The sequence below is a fragment of the Ochotona curzoniae genome, unplaced genomic scaffold, assembly GCF_017591425.1.
Source record: "Ochotona curzoniae isolate NIBS_2020 unplaced genomic scaffold, NIBS_Ocur_1.0 contig_3622, whole genome shotgun sequence".
Taxonomy (NCBI): Eukaryota; Metazoa; Chordata; class Mammalia; order Lagomorpha; family Ochotonidae; genus Ochotona; species Ochotona curzoniae.
This window is the reverse complement of record NW_024465926.1, coordinates 28,723,722-28,746,617: the sequence shown is the minus strand read 5'-3', so window position 1 is coordinate 28,746,617 and position 22,896 is coordinate 28,723,722. Positions and strand designations below refer to the sequence as shown.

The 22,896-nt window shown below is 37.2% G+C and overlaps 1 protein-coding gene across 4 annotated transcripts in view; it reads left to right on the top strand.

Moving 5' to 3' along the window:
- Positions 1-22,896, top strand: part of PHKB (phosphorylase kinase regulatory subunit beta) — a 221,839-nt gene that overhangs the window by 151,290 nt on the left and 47,653 nt on the right. For all 4 annotated transcript variants that reach the window (XM_040982753.1, XM_040982754.1, XM_040982756.1 and 1 more), the window contains 6 exons: positions 6,610-6,665; positions 7,155-7,248; positions 16,397-16,480; positions 16,898-17,002; positions 18,236-18,318; positions 18,417-18,507. In XM_040982753.1, the coding sequence (XP_040838687.1) occupies positions 6,610-6,665; positions 7,155-7,248; positions 16,397-16,480; positions 16,898-17,002; positions 18,236-18,318; positions 18,417-18,507 (513 nt within the window). The remainder of the gene's footprint in view (positions 1-6,609; positions 6,666-7,154; positions 7,249-16,396; positions 16,481-16,897; positions 17,003-18,235; positions 18,319-18,416; positions 18,508-22,896) is intronic.

Genomic DNA, 22,896 nt, shown 5'->3' with positions numbered 1-22,896 from the left:
CATAGTGCAAATGAGAGGGACTCTTCCTTCAAAACTATTTCATAACATTAAAATATTGGCACGATGGCCTACTGGCTAAATCCTTGCCTTGCATACACAAGCATTCCATATGGGAGCCAGCTCATGTTTTAGCTGCTCCATTTCCCATCCAGCTCCCTGCTTGTGGCCTGGGAAAGCACCAGTGGAGGACGGCCCAAAGCCTTGGGTCCCTGTTCACATGTGGGAGACCAGAAGAAACTCCTGACTACTGGCTTCAAATCAGCTCATCTGTGGCCGTTATGGCCACTTGGGGAATGAATGAACCAACAAATGGAAGGTCTTTGTCTCTCCTTTCTGTTGATCTACTTTTTCAATTAAAAATAAATAAATCTTCAAAAAACAAAAGGAGCCTTCTGAATGAATTATCTATTGTATTTTGAGTCTGTGAATTAGCTGTTGAAAAAAATTAAAGAAGGAACAAGAAGAAAAGCCATGAGATTACATTTACATGAAGGTTTCTCATATGCTCTTTGAAAGTTATTATACTGTTTTATTTATAGCTCACTATTGAAGAACTTGTAGCCATACTAGTTTGACCTGATTTGACTGATTTAAAAACCAGAATCTAGACAGATGTACATATCATACCTTAATTATGATAGTTTTAAATTTTGAGCAAGATGAGTTCTAGTTTTAATACATACAAGCCTACTTTATAGGAAAGCAATAGTGCAATAGCTCCTCCACTGTACAGTTCACAAATTTTAAGATGGTAAGCTCATGTTATGTGTGTGTTTTATTACTGTAAAATGTATTGACTTTACTTATAGAAATGAAAGTTTTTAAGAAAGTACATTTCAAACTACTCATTGCTCTTTCTTAATTATGTTATTAACATGGTGTATGCACTATTTTATACTTTATGGAAATACCCAAACATTTAGCTATTTACCTTTGTTAAAGTATTCTTGTTTATGTTTTGCAAACATTTACCATGTTTACCTGTGTTTTGCTAGGAACCACTGTAATCAGTTGTACTAAAAAGAAAAATTCTTCCTGCAGACCATCAAATGAATGCCAATTGCCTTTCTTTTCCTAAGGATTATGTACAACCTGGGTGAGAAAAGTGAGCAGGAAGGGCTTTCTCCAGGAGCTCATTCCATGTTTAAGCAGACCACTCCTATGCCTTCCAAAGTCCAAATAACTTTTCAAAGAGATGGCTTGTGCCAAGGGACTCCTAGAGACAGTGCCCCCTCTTGCTAGACACATCAGGATACCCTCATATTTTTGGAGAGTCTTTGAAACAGGCAAGATGGGAAGGGTGAGTTTACATCAAAAATGGACAAGAGGAAATGTCTAAATGTGAAAGGACAGTGGACAGGAAGTGGAGGTAGATGTGAGTAAATATATTTCTAGTGGAATGTTCTCAAACAAGTGGAAGACAACCAGGAAAGAGAAAGCAGCTAAAGCTTTATTTGAGAAACACTGGTTTTGAACCAGAGGGATAATATCCTGAAGATTACATAACTCTGTTTATTTATTGACACAGCATTCTGCTCTTTTCTTCATTAATTCAACAAATGTTTTTGACAACCTCCTGTACAAATCATTCACAGATGAAAACTGACCTGAGTATAAAGTGCAGAAGAGAGGCAAAGGTAGATGAGAAGCAGAAAACTGGGGCTAGTGACCTCAGAGTTCTGTTTCTGTAACTGCAGTTGAGGAAACGAGGCTAATGGTTCCTGAACTCTTATTTTATGGCAATGTTCTATGTTGTCCTTTAACTCGATGAGGTAATTATTCTTAGACCTAGTTTGCAGGTGAGAAAACTGAGGGTTATTAAAATTAAAATGATAGGGCTAGTCACACAAAAAGTAATGGTATCACTATTACTTCTACAGCAGATAAAAGTTTGTAAACGTAGCAGTAGCCAACATGGATCACTATCCCTGCCCTTGAGGAGTTACTTTCTGTAGGGAATGATAACAATAAGAGTTTCTGGGGTTTCAGGTGCTTTGAATTAGATAAAATAGAACAAGGTGATAGAAAGGGGATGAATATGCCTGGAAAGATCAGATTTTGCCCGTTAAAAGTCTCTGTGAGGAAGGGATGATAGATGAAACCTACGTAACAAGAAGGTGTTCCTTCCATGTATTCATTCTGGAGGAAAAATATTGCAAACCAGCATCACCTTTGCAAACCCTCGTGATAAGAGTGTAATTGGTGTATTCAGTGACTGAAGCACGGAAAGGAAGAGGAGGGAGAAGGAGAAAGAGACAGGACCTAGATCAGGTAGGGCCTTACAAGGAAAGAGCTATGCAAAGCAAATCAGTTCCCATTCTGTGGGTGGTAGTGAGCTAGCAGAGAGTTCAGGCAGTGGCATGGAGTCTGGTTACGTTTTATACCTTGTGGCTGTTTACAGCATGAACTGCTTTGAGTGAGTGGGTTGTAAGGCTGAGGCAGGTAGACCAGTTAAATGAACCAGGGCATAATGTGGTAACTTTGAGTAGAATGAGAGCAGTGGAGGAAGAAGTGGTAGTGCTTGTGCATATTTTGGAGAATTAATTAGGTCTTATTGGTACGTGAACAGTGCTTGGAGTAGTACACAGTATACTGTACTGAATAAAAGATGAATTGGATTGCCTTGTGTAGATCCCATTTTATGGACTTACTGGTTATGGGATGAATAAATCTTTAAGCATTCTTTACTTTGGTTGTGTTTTTTTTTTTTCAAGATTTATTTATTTTTAACTGGAAGGCAGATTTACAGACAGAAGGAGAGGTAGGTAGAAAAAGATCTGCCATCCACTGGCTCACTCTGCAAATGGCTGTAATGGTTAAAGCCAAGCCTATTCAAAGACAGGATCCTGGAGCTTCTTCAGGGTCTCCCACATGAATACAGGGTCCAAAGGACCTGGCCATCCTCTGCCGCATTCCAAAGCCATAAGTACAGAGCTGGATTGGAAGTAAAAACAACCAGGACACAAACCAGTGCCTATGTGGAATCCAGGCATTTACGGTAGAGGATTAGCCTGTTGAGCCATGGCAGCAACCCCTGCTTTATTTTTCTCACCTGTAAATGAGGATTACTTAGAGTTTGAGTTGAGTAAATAATTTGATACAGCTACCCAGTGCTTGGATGGTTATACAAAGTGTTGCAAACTTTTATGGGTGACTAGAATATTATTGAGTATGAGGTTTGAAGAAAAGAGAGAAATCAAGGCTGACATCCATTAATTGGCCAGTGAGTTCATAGTGTGCAGTCTTAAAGAGATAAGGAATGGGCCCAGCATGGTGTCCTAGTGACTAAAGTTCTCTCATTGAATGCACCAGAATCCCATATGGCTGCTGATTTTAATCCCTGCAGCCCCACGTCCCATCCAGCTCCCTGCTTGTAGTCTAGGAAAGCAGTTGAGGACAGTCCAAAGCTTTGGGATCCTGCACCCACATTGGAGACCTATAGGAAGTTAGTGGTTCCTGGCTTTGGATTGGCACAGCACTAGCCATTGTGGTCCCTTGGGAAGTGAATCATTGGACGGAAGATCTTACTCTCTGTCTCTCCTCCTTTCTGTATATCTGACTTCGCAATAAAAATAAATAAATATTTGAAGAAAAAAAAGAGATAAGGAATACTTTGTGTGTGAGTAGGTTTAAGGTTCAAAAGCAGTAGTTCAGTTTTGTCCATTTCAATTGTATTTATTATATAAGGAAATTCAGGTTCACTGTATGGGCCTGAGATTCAAGTGACTGAATTCCAAACCCGCCTTTCTACTTCTTAGGAGGCAAAATCAGCAGTGATTAAATACAAACTCTGCAGTCAGAATGTTTGGATATGAGTGGTAGCTCTGACATCTGTCTTTAGACAAGTTTCTCAAGACTATTTTTTGCCCCATTTTAAAAAAATCAATATAATAGATATGTTTGGCAAGCACTTCAGACAGTTCCTAGCACATATAACATGGTTATTCTACATGTTTGCTGTCATTGTTAGTTTGCAGCCTTGAAAGATTAAAGATGCTTTGTGAAGAAATGATTTATATATATGGTTAATGTATATAAATGATTAATATATACTTATCATATATTAATATATTAGTATATATTAATATATATATGATCAAAGAAAAAGTACCAAGTATGATTCTGAGAGTCTGAAGTAGAGTGGACCATTAAATGAAATATCAGCCTATTTACAGGTGAAAATTTCAGTGTCCATCCAGACCATAGCATTAGGGACTGGTAAATCAGGTGAAGATGCCTTTCAAAAGATGTATGGAATTCTTTGAGAAAGAACTATCCGCATAAAGATAGGATAGTGTTTCATCCAATTGTCCTAAAATGATGGGAGTCAATGAAACCTAAAGCAGCATCACAGATATTATAGCAAAGCTCCCCAAAGAGCAGAGCAGATGTCCTGCTAGGCATGAGAATAGCAAGCAATACACATGCAGCATGAGTTAGTGCCTGTTAGCCAGTGTGTCAAACACTGCACTTAGTGCTTTATTTTCTTCCTTAAGTCCTCAGCAATTCTGAGTTGGGGTCACCTGTTATATTCTCTACAGAAGTGGAAAAATTTGAAAGCATCTAAATGTCCACACAACAGGAAATTCTTAAGTAATGGCAGTATATTCATTTACTGTATTGCCCAACAGCCATTTTTCTAACAAGATTGGTCAGCAAAGGAAGAAACCAGCGAAATACCTTTATGTGTTAATGCTGCAGAATATGGTGGATCCATTTCCCTTTGCTCCCAAGCACTCTGTGATGCCAGTCTTCTAAAAAGAGAACATCTTCATTAGAGCCCAACCAAGAGGCAGGAGAATAGAACTCAGATATGCCTTCTTGACTGGGATGTGGGAATATTTTATGGAATGGGTAGAACAAAGATGGTGTGTAGAAAGACCCACCATATTATTAAGGAAAATATCATGTAGAAAGAAGTTATTAATTGCTGTAAGGAAGCTGTCAGAAACTTGATGGATTTTAGAAAATAATATTGGTGTTTTGGGAAAAAAAATGATAAATATTGAAAAGGTGTTTCTAACCTTGGTAGTAAAAAGAATAGAGCTGTTAGACCTCCAGTGTGGAGACTGGGTAAAGATTGAGTTAAGATTGAGAAGATTGAGTTAAGATTGAGTTGAAGGCCCAAGATCCTTTCGGCAGATGGAGAGTGAATCAGAACTTCTTGAACTGCTGGGAATTTATAATTAAACAGTTCTTTAATCATCCATGCATTAGCCATCTTATATCTGAGTACTCTGTCAAACAAACATAAACAATGTTATCATAAAACAGGCCTATGACTCCAAAGAATGCCCGTTTGCCAGGTAGAATCTATAAGCTGATATTTATTATTATTGAAATATCATTTACATTCCTCCATTTGCTTTCATTTGCTTTTTATGTAAAAAGTCCATTGGGTCTTAATGATTACAGAGCATGGCCCATAATAAAATGTATCTTCCTCTTGTGAGGTAAATGCTAGATTTCATCCAAAAGTAAAGGGGTTTCATTTTTTTTTTAGAAATCTTGATGATATAATGACTGATTAATTTTTTTCTTTAAGAAACATTTAATTGAAAGATCTTTATCAAGTGAAGTAGGATTTATAACACTTTTAGTGCACTTTTTTTTTTTTTGGTTAGGTTGTAACATCTTATTTTCTGTTGTATATTTATTTAAATCACATAAAATTCTACCCAAAATGGCATTTTCATGATGATTCTGGGAACCATCTCTTTGATTGTATGATATTTACTGCTGGTATATGTATTCAGATTTTTTTATTTTTGCCTGCCATCATACGTAAATTATAGCGGCATATTGAGTACATTAGAGAGATGGTAAATCAAATGTTTTATAGCCTACTATTGGGAATGTGGAAGCATTACTATAAAGGAGTTGTATTTGATCAGGATTTTCAGAGCTCCTTTCTTAATGTTCTCTGTTCATTATATACAGGCTCAAACATGCATTCATTTTAACCAGGTACAGTGAATCTTTTCCACAAAAATAGGAGTGTAAATATCCAACACTATCTTTGGTTATAACTGTTAAGTCGAACGGCTTGTATTAAATGAACATAATATTAATTATATGGTCAACAGGTCAGTTCATTTTGTACCGCAGAAGCTATATATTTCAACCAAGCTATTTTGATGTATAAGATGCCAACAAGAAAGTGGCTAACAAGAAAGGGAAAACGCCTTATATATGGTTAAGATGTCAAATGAACAGTTTTAACTTAATATCATTTTTATAGGGAATACACAAATTGGGTTTTTATTTTTAGTTCCTCCTCTTCCCTTCTGAGTTAAATGGTGGAAAATGACTGAGTTCCCAAATTGCTCTTATGCATCATTCAAAATAGCCCTGACAGTCTCACCCCTCTGGTAGTGATGAGATTTATGACTTTCCATTCTTTGGTGCTCCATTACTCTGTCCCCACCATCAAATTGATTAGTAGGCAGTGATGAGCAAGGAGAAGAAAGTGGTTGCTTAGAGCCGGCTGGTGTCCATCATTTTAATGAACTGCTCAGAGACGCTTAATATTGTCCTTGATTCTCATTGTAGCTGATGATTGACCAGATCTTTTAAAATGCACTTCTTCTCCCTTATTTTGTATTACAGGGTCCACTGGAAAATGATTTGGTCATTCATGTAGCACTGGTTGCAGAAAGCCAACGGTATGAAATACAGAAGAGTGATGTGTTCTTTTGTGGTGAGGGGAAGGTGGGAGGAATCATTGCTTTATGCATATCATAGCGAGTATGATAGTAGAGATTAATTTCTTAGACCTCTTGTCAGGGTTTCAAGGAAGTCATTGATGTCACTCTAAATGCCAGCACAACATTCTTTTCACATTTAAAAATAACTTTGCTCACATGACATGAATTTTAAAGATCAAGGCAGGTGTTGCCTGGGATATAGTTTTGAGAAATGGCACATTGTGGGGATTCCCAAAGTCAATTCCCACCCTTCCAGTTATCACCCAGGACTCCCAGAAGTCAAAGTTTCTGATTCCAGTGCAGCTGGCATGTTGCTGATGTTAACAACTTGCCACCATACACCATGTTTGCTTTGCATGCTCCTTTGCCTCAATTACTTCACAACTTCCCAGCCAGTAAATACAGTGTCTGAAAAAAATCTTTTTTTTTTGTTTCTATTTTATTTAGCCTTCAAGTTTTCCTCAACACATATGGTATTCAAACTCAAACGCCTCAACAGGTAGAACCCATTCAGATATGGGCTCAACAGGAGCTTGTGAAGGTAAGTAATGCTGCCTGTTTATGCTTTGGACTGGTGATAAAGAATAGTGGTTGGACTTAGTTGTGGATAAGTTGCAAAGCTAATAAATGAGATAGGATCATTTATGCTGAAGTTCAGTTGGGAAGCCTGCATCATTGGATGTTGTCACTAACAGACTCATTTTGTATGTGTGGCCACTACATAAGTAAGTCTCATTTTTAAAAAAATAGGATATGGATACAATTCACATATGTGTTTCACATATACAGATTTTACTCCTACTCTTTGTGACCTCCTGCCCATGCTCCCAGCCTCCCTCCTCCTTTCTTTCCTATTTCTTTTGAAATTTTTTATAATTCCATACCTTCAATTTATTTTATAATCATTTTAACCTTCATTAAATAAAGAATTCGCCAAGTATTAACCAGAAAAACTGCTGTTCCTATAAGGACCATAAACTGTATTCAAATGTCAATTTTGCTCATCCTTTACATTTTTTGTAATGTCTCTATACTAGTTACCACAAGTCAGGGAAGACATGTTTACCTTTTTTTTTTTAAAGATTTATTTATTTTGATTGGATAGCCACATTTGCAAAGAGAAGGAGAGACAGAGAAAAAAAATCTTCCATTTACTGGTTCACTCCCTGAATGGCCACAGTGACCAGAGTTGAGCTGCTCTGAAGCCAAGAATTTCTTTCAGATCTCCCACAAAGACTTTGCATCATCCCTACTGCTTTCCCAGGTCATAATTGGGAGCCTAATGGGAAGTGGAGCAGTAGGGACATGAACTAGTACCCATAATGGATGTCACGCTTGGAGGTGGAGCTCATCCGGTTGAGCCATCATGCCACCTCCCTCCTCCCTTTTTAAAAAAATACTTGTACGTTTACTTGAAAGAGCTACAGAGAGGGAGAGAGATAGAGACATAGCTGCCTTCCACTGACTGGTTCCCTCCTTAGGTGGCCACCATACGACTGAGCAAGGCTAAAACCAGGCGCCACTTTTTCCTCTCATAGCACAGGTCCAAAAGTTTGGTAATGTTGGATCTTGCACTTAGATCTTTGTTCTAGAGTTGATTTCTGTATATGTGTTTCATCCTTTTGCTGCATAGATCCGTTATTCACAGTACCATTTTTTGAAAAGCCTGTCATTTATTAAAGGGTTTATTTTTACACTGTCAAAGATTAATTGGCTGTAGCCGGGTGTATTAATTTCTGAGATTTGCTTTCTGTTTCAGTGGTCTACATTTTTGTGTGAGTACCAGGCTGTTTTGATTATAGCTGCCCCTGTAGTATGTCTTAAAAGCCAGTATCATGATGCCTGTCATTTTGTTTTTGTTGTTTGAGCTTGTGTTAGCTATTTGGGGTCTCTTGGGTTGCCATATTAATTTTAACATTATTTTCTAGATCTGGGAAAACATCATTGGTATTTTGATTTGGATCACATTGAGTCAGTGAATTGTTTTGAATACCATGGACATTTTAATTATATTAATTCTTATATGCACATGCAAGTTTTTCCCCATTATTGTGTCTTCTGCTATTCCTTTCTTAAGTGTTTTGTAATAATCATTGTAGAGTTCTTTCACACCCTTGCTTAAATTTACTCCACAATATTTATATTTTTTATATCTATTATAAATGTTCTGATCTTACATTTTTTTCTCAGTTATGGCATTGTCTGTATATGTAAAGGCTATTGATATTTTTTTGAAGATTTATTTATTTTTATTTGGAGGTCAGATTTTACAAAGAAAGGGGAGATGGAGTGAAGGTCATCCATCTATCTGTTGGCTCATTCTACAAATGGCCACAAGAGCCAACATTGTACTGATCTGAAAAAGGAGCCAGGAGCTTCTGGGCTTTCCATGTGGTTGCAGGGTCCCAGCCACTTGGGTCATGATCCACTGTTTTCCCAGTCCATAACAGAGATATGGATTAGAAGTGGAATAGCTGCGACACAAAGCAGTGGACAGAGGACAAAGGACTAGCCTGCTGTGCCACTTGTCCAGCCCCAAGGCTGTTGGGTTCTGTGTGTTGATTTTGTATCCTGCAACTTTACTAAACTCTGCTATGGGTTCCTATTCTCTCTTAATGGAGTCTTTTGGTTTCCCTGTATGTTTAATCATGTTACCTTGCAAGCAGGGATAATTTGATACCTTCTTTTCCAGTTTGCATTTATTTGATTTCTTTTGCTTGCCTGATGACTTTGGATAAAGTTTCCAGAACTGTATTGAATAGCAATGGTGAATGTGGACATCCTTGTTCCATGTTTTAGTGGAAATGTGTCCAGCTTTTCCCAATTTAATATGATGCAGGCTATGGGTTTGTCATATGTTACCTTGGTTGTGTTAAGGGATGTTCCTTCTGTACAAAATCTGCCTAATATTTGTCAGGAAAAGATGTTGTATTTTGTCAAATTTTTGTGCGTTCTGTCTGTGTACACATTATACAGATACATCTCACTGTGGTCTATTATTAACCTAGACGGAGCAATTAAAGAACAAATTTATCTTAATTTTAGTAGTCATTTAAATTATTCTTTGTATTTGGCTTTATTTCTTCCCTTTTTATTAACTATTAAAAGATTGTTCTCATTTGTAATTTTTCTGCGCAACTACTTCTCTCACTCAGCTTAGTGTTAGAATCTCAATTTCAATTAGATTAATTAGGTGAATTTCGAAGTAATATAATTATTGTGAAAAATGAATTTATCATTAATGTACATATTTGAAATAGGACTAAAAGGGACTTATTTTTAAAAGATTTATTTATTTTAAAAGTCACAGAGAAAGAGAGATATCCCACCCACTGCTTGCTGCCCAAATGGTTGTAACAGCCAATGCTAGGCCCGACCAAAACTGGGAGCCAGGAGTTTCATGTAAGCCTCCCGTGTGGGTGGGAGGAGTCCATATACTTGAGTCATCTTCCTTTGCTTTACCCAGGCTATTAGCAGGGAGATGGGTCAGAATGGAGCAGTAGGTACATGACTCAGTGCCCATTTGGCATGCCAGTGTCACAGGTGGTGGGTTTTCCCACTATCCCAGAACATCAGCCCCAAAAGATGATTTTTAAGGCCGTTTATATTCACTGTTTTGCAGATGGTTTCCTAAGTGTCTGTATGTCTGAATATTCTTTCTTGTCAGTCACATGAAATGCTTAGTTCCCACTAGATTCTTGTAAACTACCATTTTCTGATAATTATTAGAAACAACAAAGAAACAGACTCCCCAGCATTTGGCAGAAGTGGTTACAGCTGTCTCAGGTGATTAGGGTTAAGTTGATTGGCTTGATTAACACAGTTGTGGTTAAAACCTTGATGCTAAAAAGGAATAAAAGCCTAGAGAAATTAGATGCATATTATAGAGGAAAACCCAAGGTCCTGTAGTTGCCAGTTTAAGACTTATCCTTGGGGCCTGGCGGCGTGGCCTAGCAGCGAAAGTCCTCACTTTGAACATGCCAGGATCCCATGTGGGCGCCAGTTCTAATCCCGGCAGCTCTACTTCCCATCCAGCTCCCTGCTTGTGGCCTGGGAAAGCAGTTGAGGCTGGCCCAATGCTTGGGACCCTACACCCATGTGGGTGACCTGGAGGATGTTCCTGGCTCCTGGCTCCAGGTCGGCACAGCAGTGGCCATTGCGCTCACTTGGGGAGTGAATCATCAGACGGAAGATCTTCCTCTCTGTTTCTCCTCCTCTCTGTATATCTGACTTTGCAATAAAAATAAATAAATCTCTATTTAAAAAAAAAAAAGACTTAACCTCACCTATTAGGCAGCACAAACTGGAACCTGGGTATTAGGTCATCAAGAGCTCCTCCAAGAGTTCTTAACTTTCCCTTAGCGAATTTGATTCCCTCCTACCACCTGCTTCCCTGTTGCCACAGCCTAGGGAAAGAGAGGGGTAAAAATGCAAGGATTCCTAGAGGTATGGCATTAAAATCACATCCAGGTATACATTATGGAAAGCTGCTTTTCATTCTAGAGGATAGAAGAGGGTAAATGAGACCAAGAGGGAACTGAGAAGCTATGTGACAGGGAGACACACAAGATGGAAAGGAAGAAAAGGATGTCGGACTTAAGGCTCTCACTTATTTTTCATTGCAAGCTGTTTTTACTCTCTCACTGAAACCTCTAGAGAATGGTAAAGGTTGCTCTTCAATTAACATACTTTTAAAGCAAATTAATGCAAATCTGTTCTTAAGTCTAATTAATATTCACAACTTTTTAATAGGAGTGAAGCTATAAAAGAAAACTTGCTTTTGAGATTATTTTCCCTTTTTTAAATTGTTATTATTTTTCATGATAGAGTTTTCTGGGGATAGGAATTCCCCCTTGCTTCCCTTTCTCCCCCTCCCCATTCCACCCTCTACTAATTTGCCCTCATGTTATTGTAACAATATAGTCCTTCAGGAAAATGCACAAATCCTACATACAGCTATTTAAGTGTATCAAGGCATGAATATGTGTATGTACTTGTAGAAAATCTTATATTCTATTGTCAAGGTATGTTTACCCTTTTCATTGGGAACCCTCTTATTAGGTATATATACTGCCATATACTATTCCTGGTATGCTAGTCTCAGTTATATAATTCAGTCTCAAATACAGGTCCATCTATGAGAATGTACATAATGTTTACCAGTATATCTTTTTCATTTGTTTGCCAGTATATCTTTTTCATTTGTATTTTGCATGAATGTTGCCTTATATTAGAGAGTACACATTATTAGTCCGCTGGAGATTGATTTCACTGAGAGGAATGGTCTCCATTTTGGGACCATTTTATTGTATGTGGCAGAATTTCATTCTGATTAATGGTTGTATAGTAGCCCTTGGAGTAGATGGATCATAGTTTCTTTATCCAGGCCACTTTCGGCAGGCCTTTGGGTTGTTCCCATGAGGTCATTATTCTGCTGGATTGAGTTGCTGTAACAGGGTTGTAGGTCACTTTCTCCTATGCAGCCATTTGGATATATTTCAAGGAATGGGATAGCTAGGTCATACAGCTGATCAATTTGAAGTTGTCTTAGTGCACGCCATACTGACTTCCATAGCGATTGTACTAGCCTACGCTCCAACCAACAGTGGGTTGGCACCCTAGTACCTTTTGCGCCACATCCATGACAACAGGTGGTGTTAGATTTCTCAATGTAGGCCAATCTCACTGGAGTCAGTTGGAACCTCGATGTCGTATTTGTAGTTCCCTGATAGCTAACAAGCTTCAGCATTTTCTCATATGTCTATTATCCATTTGAATTTATTGTTTAAATAAATACCTGCTCGTTTTCTTTGTGCATTTCCTCTCAAGTGTGTTTTGCTCTTGTTGACTTTCTGAAGTTCTTTGTGACCTCCTATCTGTTGTGTAGTGTGCAGAGATTTTCTGCCATTCTGTCTGTTTTCTCCTCATTTTGTTGCATTCCCTTTGCAGTACCGAAACTTCATAGTTTGATGTAGTCCCATTAGTTTATTTTACCTTTGACAGCCTGAGCTTTTGGTGACTTTTCTATGAAGTCTTTTCCAACACCTATATCTTGTAGAGTGCTTCCTCTGTTTTCCTCTAGTAGTTTGATGGTTTCTGGGTGAAAATTTAGATTCTTGATTGATTAGGATCTGATTTTTGTATAAAATGAAAGGTGAGGGTCTTGCTTCTTTCTTCTGCAGGATGTTATTTAATTATCCCTACAGCATTTGTTGAAGAACCAGGCTTTTCCCCTGGGTTCTTTTCAGTTCTCTTGTTGAAAATTAGTTGGTTGTAATGTGTGAACTCCCTTTTGGGGTTTCTATTGTGTTCCATTGATCTTCTGCTGTTTCTGTACCAGTATCAGACTGTTTTGATGACCACTGCTCTGTAATGTGTCTTGAGATCTGGAATTGTGATTCCTCCAATTTGATTTTTATTCATTAGGGTACCTTAAGTTATTCGTGGTCTCTTGTGATTACAGATTAACTTTTGTATCATCTTTTCTATTTCTGAGAGGAATGTTGTTGGGATTTTGATTGTGATCACATTGAATCTCTATGTAACTTTTGGAAATATGGACATTTTGATGGCCTTGCTTCTGCAGATCCAGGGACGTGGTAAATTTCTCCATCTTTTAATGTCTTCTTCTATTCCTATTGTTAAAACATTAACATTGTAATTTTCATCATAGAGGTCTTCTGCATCTTTGGTTAGGTTTATTCCAAGGTATTAGGGTTCTTCTCTGCTATTTTACAGGCAACTGTACTTACCAGTTCCTTTCTCTGCCCTGAAGTTATTTGTGTACTCTGGGGCCATCGATTTATGTTCTATCCTGCTACCCTAACAAACACTCTTGTTAGTTTCAGAGTCTCTTTATTGAGTCTTTTGGTTTTCTCTTGTTTGGAATCATGTCATGAGTTCAATTCCTTGTTTCTGATCTGAATTCCTTTCATTTCTTCTTTCTACCTAATAATTGTTGTGGGGACTTCCTTTACTATGTTGAATAGCAGTGGTGGAAATAGACATCCTGTCTAGTTCTAGATATTAGTGGGAAAGCATCCAGTATTTCCCCGTTTAGTATGATGCTGACATTGTTGCCTTCATATATTGCATTGATATATTGTAGAATATGCCTTCTATTCCAATCTTACTTAGGGTTTTTATCATGAAATGTTGGTTTTTATCAAATACCTCCTCTGCATCTATTGAGATGATCGTATGGTTTTATTCATTTTGTTGATGTGATGTGTCACAGTTATTTCTGAAAAATGTAATATGTTTGAGGGAAAGGGGGCTTCATCTAGTGTTATGTGTTAGCGGTTTTTATTGTTGTTTTTGGTTTATCTTAACTTAAAATGACAATGGTATTTACCACAAGTAGCTACTAAAACAAGATTATACACATGCCCACATCCGGTAACCTTTTTATTAACTCAGGTTATATATATATGTATTCACATTACAGGTGTGATTATCTTACCTTAGTAAGATACACAGTTTACAAAATTCAAATATTAACCAAGAAGTATTCAAATTTTTGGGTTATAACCAGTAATACAACTTTGTATTTCTTCTGTTTTATCTCAGCATCAGTAATAAATCTATTAAAACCTCAGTGGGAGGCATTTATATACTAGAAGTTGTCTCAGTCGTAGAAGATAAGTTTGGGAAAAGCAGCGTTACTGTCGCACACACCACATAATCTGTGAGTCAGACATCGTTCTCAGGGAAGAGCTGCTTTCCATTTTATTTCTATGGTCGGTCACTGAATCCTGTTTTTTTTTTCTAGGCAAGTCTATTTTAAGCCAAAGAAAATTCTTCATGGACTGTTCTTGAGGACATTAGTTTTGCAATCTTTTAAAATTGTTTTTATTATTTTCTGTGGTGAAGTGTTACAGGTTAGCAGTTATGTGCTTTAGCTTCAGGGCACCTCTGCGCTATAATCTCTTCTCTGCCCATGTGACTGGCTAAAACCAACAGTGTTTAACTGCCAATATTCGCAGCACATGAGGGACGTGTACGTGCTCCCCCATTCGCCCACCAGATTTTTCCCATCAACTGTTGCGATTCTGTTCTCTCTCAGTGTGCAAATGCTGATATACATGTGTGTACAATCACAGAATGAACAGAACACTTTAATAAAAACATTACTTTTGTATACAATGAAGTTGTGATTTGAAATTAGTTCAAATCACAATCAGTAGATTTTGGAGACTGATCGTTGAGTTCACATTTAGAAAAACTTATATTTCTCCCTCATTAAATGTAAAAATCAATTCCAGATGAAAAATGCAAAATACTTTAAGTAATTCAAGTATAAAATCATGAGAAGTAAAAGAATATTTTTAATGGTTATTGGTAGAGGAAGTCCACTCTTAGATTAACAGTACCAAAGAGGCCATTCGGGAAATGATTGTTAAACTGAATATGGCATAAATAACTAAACTCCAAAGGTGCTTGTGAAGTTACTGGTAGAAATTGACTGTATTGAAACAGTACCTTCTAAAATGATGTCTGACCTTCTGTGGATTCATTCTCATATTTCATACCAAGAGGGAGTAAGAATTAACTGGATAAAAATGCTTGGTTCAAGAGCTGGTATTCTTAATATGCCCGTACACTGTTAGTACCAGTATAAATTAGTATACAACAACATTATGTTTCAAAGAAAATGTAGATTATCTTAGGTTCAGAAAATCTAGTAAATAACTCTGTAAGTCTTAACAGCACATTATCCAAAAATGTTTAGTGACCTATTTTAAAATTAAAAATTGTAACTAAATTTATTAGGCAATATTTATCAAATACTATAAGACTTCTTATTAGATCATGTCATCAGCTTAGCAATTAATTCCTAGTTCATTTTAAGAAAAAATATCTTTACCTCATAGAAATTTTAGCAAGTTTTTAGTCTTTTTTTTCCACTGCTACCCTCTCCTATTTTCTGATACCTCTACTGACTGCTGTTGTCCAGTTATTTTATTTATTTTATCATTTCAATATTGAAATAAGGAGAAAATATATACATTCATTGTAGCATTTTAAAGCTGGAACTTAAAATATATTAAGTTCAAGAAATGGGGCATTGATTAAATTATCAACCCATTATGTGGATATACATACACTTTGACATATGAGCATGATATGGCTATGTTTTTCTGTGTGCTTTAAATATCATGTATACGTTTGATAATTCTTAGCTAACACACAACATGCATTAAAGCAAAATAATTGTTCGGTCATAAGCTCTAAGAGTAAGAAGAATTACTTACTTTTAGCATAAGGTTTGAATTTTTCATAAAAATCTTTATAGTCTGAAAAATCAACAAAGATATTTCCATTTTGAAGGGAGAGGCCTGAAGGTAGAAATTTAGCAGGTGATGTGGGTATCTTTTTGATGACATAGGAAACACTGGTCTTTTATTGTGTTCTTTCATGAATGAGAGCCCTACGTATTGCACATCTGTGATGCTAAACTTGAGAATGTTGTTAAGTGGATCTACAAACTTTGCTTTCAGATATCTGTGGCCCAGAATCCAAATTTACATCTTTGACTGGCTTGTTTTCCTTGGATAAAGTTTTTCCTACCTCTTTCTCCAAGAATAACACAACTTAACATGGCAATAGTCTGGTAGAAGGAAGCAGGAAACAAACAAAAAAAAGCATGGGTTCTTACCTGACATTAATTTGCACCTTTTGTTTCACAGGCATATTTTCACCTGGGTATCAATGAAAAATTAGGACTCTCTGGAAGGCCAGACAGGCCCATTGGCTGCCTCGGAACATCAAAGGTGCTCATGAAATGACCCCATACTGTACAATTCAACCTGCAAAACAACGTGCTAAAATGTATCCGCTGTCATGGTTCATCATGCACTTGGGTTAATTATCTGAAATATTCTTTTCTGCCGAGTCAATCTTATTCGTTTTAACCATAGCACAAGAATCTTGTAAGAATGAATGAACATCTTACTTTAAACTTATTTGTAAGCCTTATGAAATACCAGATGATAGTCATATTTACTCTACTTTTAAATCTTGATTGCGTCAAGAAACTGAATTTTCTTAGCATATAAATTTCATTCAGAAGATTAGTTTATTTGCTTATTAAAAATTAGATATATTTGAATTATCACTGAGACTTATCATACCTCACCTTTGTCTTTATTTTGTTTTTGTATTTTTTTAAAAAAAAATTCTTTCCATAGATTTACCGAATTCTGGGGAAGACTGTCGTTTGTTATCCCATCATCTTCGACCTCAGTGATTTCTACATGTCCCAAGATGTTTTACTACTGATAGATGACATAAAGGTAGCTTCAGAAAACCTCTCTGTTGAAATGAAATGACTTTTGCTTTACTGACTTTAACATATGCTGCAAAATTGAGTGCTTCTGCGTGTCTCTGCTTCGAGGTTAGCAAAGTGTATGAAGCTGAAAGTAACACAGCATCTGCACAGCTTGAGAGAAAATGTTTCAGTTATATTCAGCATTGGAATAATGAATGGAGTCTGTCTTATGTAAGGTTGTTATGACATAACTTGTCATCCCTCTCTGCAAATGGAATGATATGAGCCTAAAATATAGAGTTCAAGAATGATCATCTGGGGGGATAAAATCATCCCAGTGTATCATCCAGAAGATTAATTCTCATTGCAGATTACTGTGGATTTATATTAACCGCACATAGAAGAGATCAAAGTGTTTTGAAAGTGGCATTCATGTGCTTGTAATGATCACTTTTTGAGCAGAAGTTGAGTCAGCAAAATAGCTTTATTTCTTTAGAATATCTGATAAGACCTTCACTTACTCGCAACTTTGTGAATTAAAATCTCCTCTACACCCATTTGCGCTTGTAGATTTAGGCGAGCTTGGAATTGAAGCCTGGACTCTGGAGCTAGACAACATGTCATAGAATCTTGGCTCTATCATTTTCCAACTGTTTATTTATTTATTTATTGAGCAAGCTGCTTATGTTCTCCATGCCTCAACTTTCACATCTATAAAACATACTACTACTAATAATAATGTCTATTTTGAGAATGTTAATGTATGTAAATCCTTCAGAATAGTGCCTCATCCATGGTGAAGTGTCTTATATGTGTTTGACATGAAAATGGTTAGATAGAGAAATAGATGGGTATGCAGTCAACTAAGGAACTCCTTGCATATTCCTGATAGTCTATGTGAATTCAGTCCAATCTCTTCTACTACCATAAAGCAAATCCACTGTGATGTGAAATAAGTACCTTCTGGATGATAACAAGCATCATTCATGTTTCCTCTCTGATTTCTCACAGATCATTCTTGAACTGTAATCTTCAGGTTAAAAAATGAAAAGAATGTTGAAGAACTAAAAAGCACTTAAGCATGTGCCATGTGATTAGAGACCGAAGTTTGAGATCAAAATTGTTTCTGGCTTAGCTTTTAGTTCCTAAATTATCCTGGGCTTGATTGTACACTCTTGTTAATTTGTTGGCTTTTTGTCACTCGGGTTGACGATACTGTGCTATTTCTACATCCTGTCTAACTATTATTTTTTGATAGAATGCACTGCAGTTCATTAAGCAATATTGGAAAATGCATGGCCGCCCACTTTTCCTTGTTCTCATCAGGGAAGACAATATACGGTGAGTTAATGAAAGAGATGAAATTCATGTTTAGTCAGTTACCATTTTTTTTGGATTCTTTAGTTCATATGCACATTTTACTTGTTTATGTTTCATAGAGGTAGCCGGTTCACCCCCATACTGGATATGCTGGCAGCCTTAAAAAAAGGAATGCTTGGAGGAGTTAAAGTTCATGTGGATCGCCTGCAGGTAGTCTTTTCAGTTTCAGTATGTTTCTGCTTTCATTCCAATTAACCAATAATCCATTTATTTCTTAATATATGTTCTACCAAAGAACTTCTTCTTAACTATACCCACCTTTGTATTCCTGTTGTTTACCATGTCAGTTTCTCTGACACACCAGTCGGATACTCATGCCATGGCAATAGTTTCCTAAGCATATTTTCTCACTTTAATTGCTTCTCTTTAGCCAGTTTTTGTGTTCCAGAAAGCCAGGGTCCATTATGATGAGATGACCTTGAACTTTTAGGTACAACTTGTTGTTGACTCAGTACCCTTGTCCAGTAGCATTGAAACTGGGGGTAATACTTGTTCCATTTGAAGTTCGTTAACTCCCAACTTGCAGAGAAATCCTCTTAGATTCCAAATTATTTCTATCAGCCTCTCTGAGCAGTTATCTCTGCTTTGTGCTTGGATCGATATGAGCTGATTACTGTGTCATGAACCCACTGGGATTTTGTTTCTCTACTCAATCTCCTCTGCCTGGAACAGTTTTCCTTCTTTTAGTGTTTCTGGGCTTTGAGTTCTTAGCCAACTTGAAAGGCCAGCTCTGCAAACTGGCCAAGACCAGAAACAGTTCACTTCTGTACTATACTTTTGTTACATTTAAACTGCTGAGATTATGTGCCCATTATGGTTTTATGTATCTTATAATGGTTCTACGTGTCTTATTTTATATGAAATAACCGACATCCCAGAAGGTTTCACATAGTAGGTACTGAGCAGAAAGAAGAAACTTTATAAAGAAGGACCCATTATAAATGGCACATCTGCATATTTATTCATTGGTGGCTATGTTTTACACATGGGGTTAAATTTACTTATTTTTTTTCAAGATTTATTTATTTTAAAGGCAGAGATACAAAGGGATAAACAAATATCTTCCATCTGCTGGTTCGCTTTTCAAATGGCCCCAATGGCTACAGGTAGACCGGTCTGAAGCCAGGAACTCGGAGGTTTTCCCATGGGGATGAGGGTCCCAGCACTTGGGCCATCCTCTGCTGCTTTCCCATGCGTGACAACAGGGAGCTGCACAGCAAGTGGAGCTATTAATCAAATTGGCATCCATAATGTGGCGCTGGCCCTGCAGGCAGTAGCTTAAACCACAGTGCCAGCACCTGATTTTACCTAAGGATTTAATTTAAACCTCCTTCTGCTGTGTTGTGTTTTGGTTTTGCTTGCAAGGCAGTTTCTTTGATTTTTTTTTTTTATCTGATAACTCTTCTGCTGAGTTTTGTGTTTTAACTCTCATGCTTTTAATTTTTCTCTTTCCATAATCCATGTTCTGTGAAATATTTTATCTTGTTTTTCTGAGGATTTTAACTGGTTGTTTTCAAGTTTTCTTCCCTGCATTTTCTCCTTCGGGTTTCCTTTCCATTCCTTTAGGTTAGTGGTGTTGGTCAGATCTCTGGTGATCTTTAGGTTTCTATTCACTATTAAGAATAAACAAACGGGGCCCAGCACGATGGCACAAGTGGTTAAGGTCCTCGCCTTGCACGCCTGGGATCCCATATGGGTGCCAGTTCTAATCCCGGCAGCCCCGCTTCCCATCCAGCTCCCTGCCTGTGGCCCGGGAAAGCAGTCGAGGACGGCCCAAAGCTTTGGGACCCTGCACCCGCTTGGGAGACCCAGAAGAGGCTCCTGGCTTTAGATCGGCATAGCATCGGCTGTTGCGCTCACTTGGGGAGTGAATCATCGGTGGGAAGATCTTCCTCTCTGTCTCTCCTCTCTGTATATCCGTCTTTCCAATAAAGATAAAATAAATATTTATTAAAAAAAATGAACAAATGAAAGATTTGTAAAAAAAAAAAAAAATTGTACATTTGAGGACCAAGATTATTATCTTGATGAATTCGCTTCCATGGTGGTCTGGTGGCTAAGTTCCTATTTGGGAAAGGAAGGCACATGTGTGTCTAACTTCTAGATATTTCTTTTCTGGGTGTCTTCAGTTTCTCCAGAAAATAAGCATCAAACATCATGCCTAAAAGTCATTTGCTTGGTTTCCATATTGTAAGAGCAGAATGGGAGAAGGAAGTCACTATGATGTTTAGAGTTTGTCACTTAGTCTGTGGTCTGATACACTCCCTGATGTGTGTGGTACAGTGGAGTACTCTTCGAAACATTCTAATGCTAGGGAGGTGATGACAGAGAGTTGTTAAGGAAACGAGAAACTATTTAAAGAAGCTAGAGGAAATGTGTTAAGGCCTTGCTATGAATAGTTAGTTCCTTCACCTTGCTCTCCGCAAACCTCAGGGTTTTGAGACTCTTTTCCTATTCACTTTGTCTTAATGGACTTTTATATTCGTGGGTTTATACCCGAAACATTTGTTTGACATTTTCTTGGGCTATCATGGAAGTACGGAGTTAAAGATACATGATGATCATATTAACCAAAATTCTACTCTTGCTGTTATACTTAGATTTCCCTTCCATTCCAGGTTCTACCTAGATATATTTCTTATTTTGAAAATCAGACTTCAGAGAGAGAGAGAGAGAGAGTACTGGTCAATGGCCAGCACTGGGCCAGGCTGACAACAGGAGCCAGGAGCTTCATCTGGTTCTCCGGCTTGAAGGGCAGAAGTCCAAGCACGTGGGCCATCTTTGGCTGGTTTTGCCAGGCCATTACAAGGGAGCTGGACCAGAAGTGACCAGCCAGTTAGGAGCCAGCATCCATGTGAGATTGCTGGTGCTGCAAGGAAGCAGATATACCCACTCTGCCACAATGCCATCCCTGATATTTTTTTATTACTCATAACAAATATTATGGCTCTATGTGAAAAAAAACCTGGATTATTAAAAACCTAGGAAATATAAAGATAAAATTTTACTATGTGCTATCCCATATTCTTAGATGGAGAAGATATTATAAAGATGTTGCTTCACCTATATTAACTTACTTTGTTATCATATTCGTAATTTCAATGGGGTTCAACTAGATTTTTTTTTAAGATTTATTTTTTTTTATTATTTTTTTATTGGAAAGGCGGATATACAGAGAGGAGAGACAGAGAGGAAGATCTTCCATCCGATGATTCACTCCCCAAGTGAGCGCAACGGCCAATGCTATGCCAATCCGAAGCCAGGAGCCTCTTCCAGGTCTCCCACGCGGGTGCAGGTTCCCAAAGCTTTGGGCCGTCCTCGACTGCTTTCCCGGGCCACAAGCAGGGAGCTGGATGGGAAGCGGGGCTGCCGGGATTAGAACTGGCGCCCATATGGGATCCTGGTGTGTTCAAGGCGAGGACCTTAACCACTTGTGCCACCACGCCGGGCCCTCAACTAGATTTTTTATACTTTCGTAAGAATAAGGGACAAAATATAGATGTTAGGTGTACAAAAGGTTGAAGAATTTTAATTAATGTCCCAGATATTCAGATTACTTTCTTAAAAGTCTATCAAACTTAAGAGGGAATCAGAAACAGTTCAGTGTTCATAAAAAAAATAAAACAGCATTATCCAGAGCTTCAGATTATTTCTAGTGTAATTTATTTACAGTATAAATCTGTCTTCCATGTAAATACCAGCAGACGTGATAGGTGTGAAGATGAAATGACAGAGAACCACGAGGAAGCACAGACAATGGAAATAGCCCTGCTTTGGGTCCTGAGAGTGGAATCATCAGATATGAGCTCTAAAATGACTATGATCAGTTATGTCTGAGATAATTCATTGGAGAATTTGAGTAGAGACTGAAAATATAAAGAAAAATCAGACGGAAATTTTATATGAAAAAATCAGTGATTGAAACTGAAAATTTCGTCAGACAACATGATACTTGCTTAGTATAATTGGTTTGCAGGATGTACGTAATGCAGAAAAAATATTCCACATTACATATAAGAAATGAAAATGATGTGTGATCAAGGAAATCTCAATAATTGATAGTGATTTATAGATCAATTATCATACATGTTGGGGAAAAGAATTTTTATATTAAAAAAGAATTTTACATTAAATTATCTAATTTAATAGATAATTAGATAATTTAATGTAAAAAAGCATAAGAATGTCTATCTTAATATTAACAAATGAAATTGTCAATTTTGACATGATTAGAAAGCTCGTTTCAGCAGTTGAGGCTGACAAATTCTCACTTTTGTGTTACATTTGACTTTAAAATAATTATACTTTGTTTTAAAAGTTTATATTCTGCCCTATTTTTGGTGAGTTTTCATTTGAAGAGTCAGACAAATTATAAAGACTGTGTAAAGGCGGTGACATTTTCTCTCAAGGCAATAAATTAAAGACTTCTCATTTTCTTTTGCTTCTTAAAAAAAAATGTGCCACAGCATGGAGTTTTAAAGGTTGAAAAAGGTCCTTTATCTCCTTCACCCTCTTACACTGAGAAAATGTTCACTTATA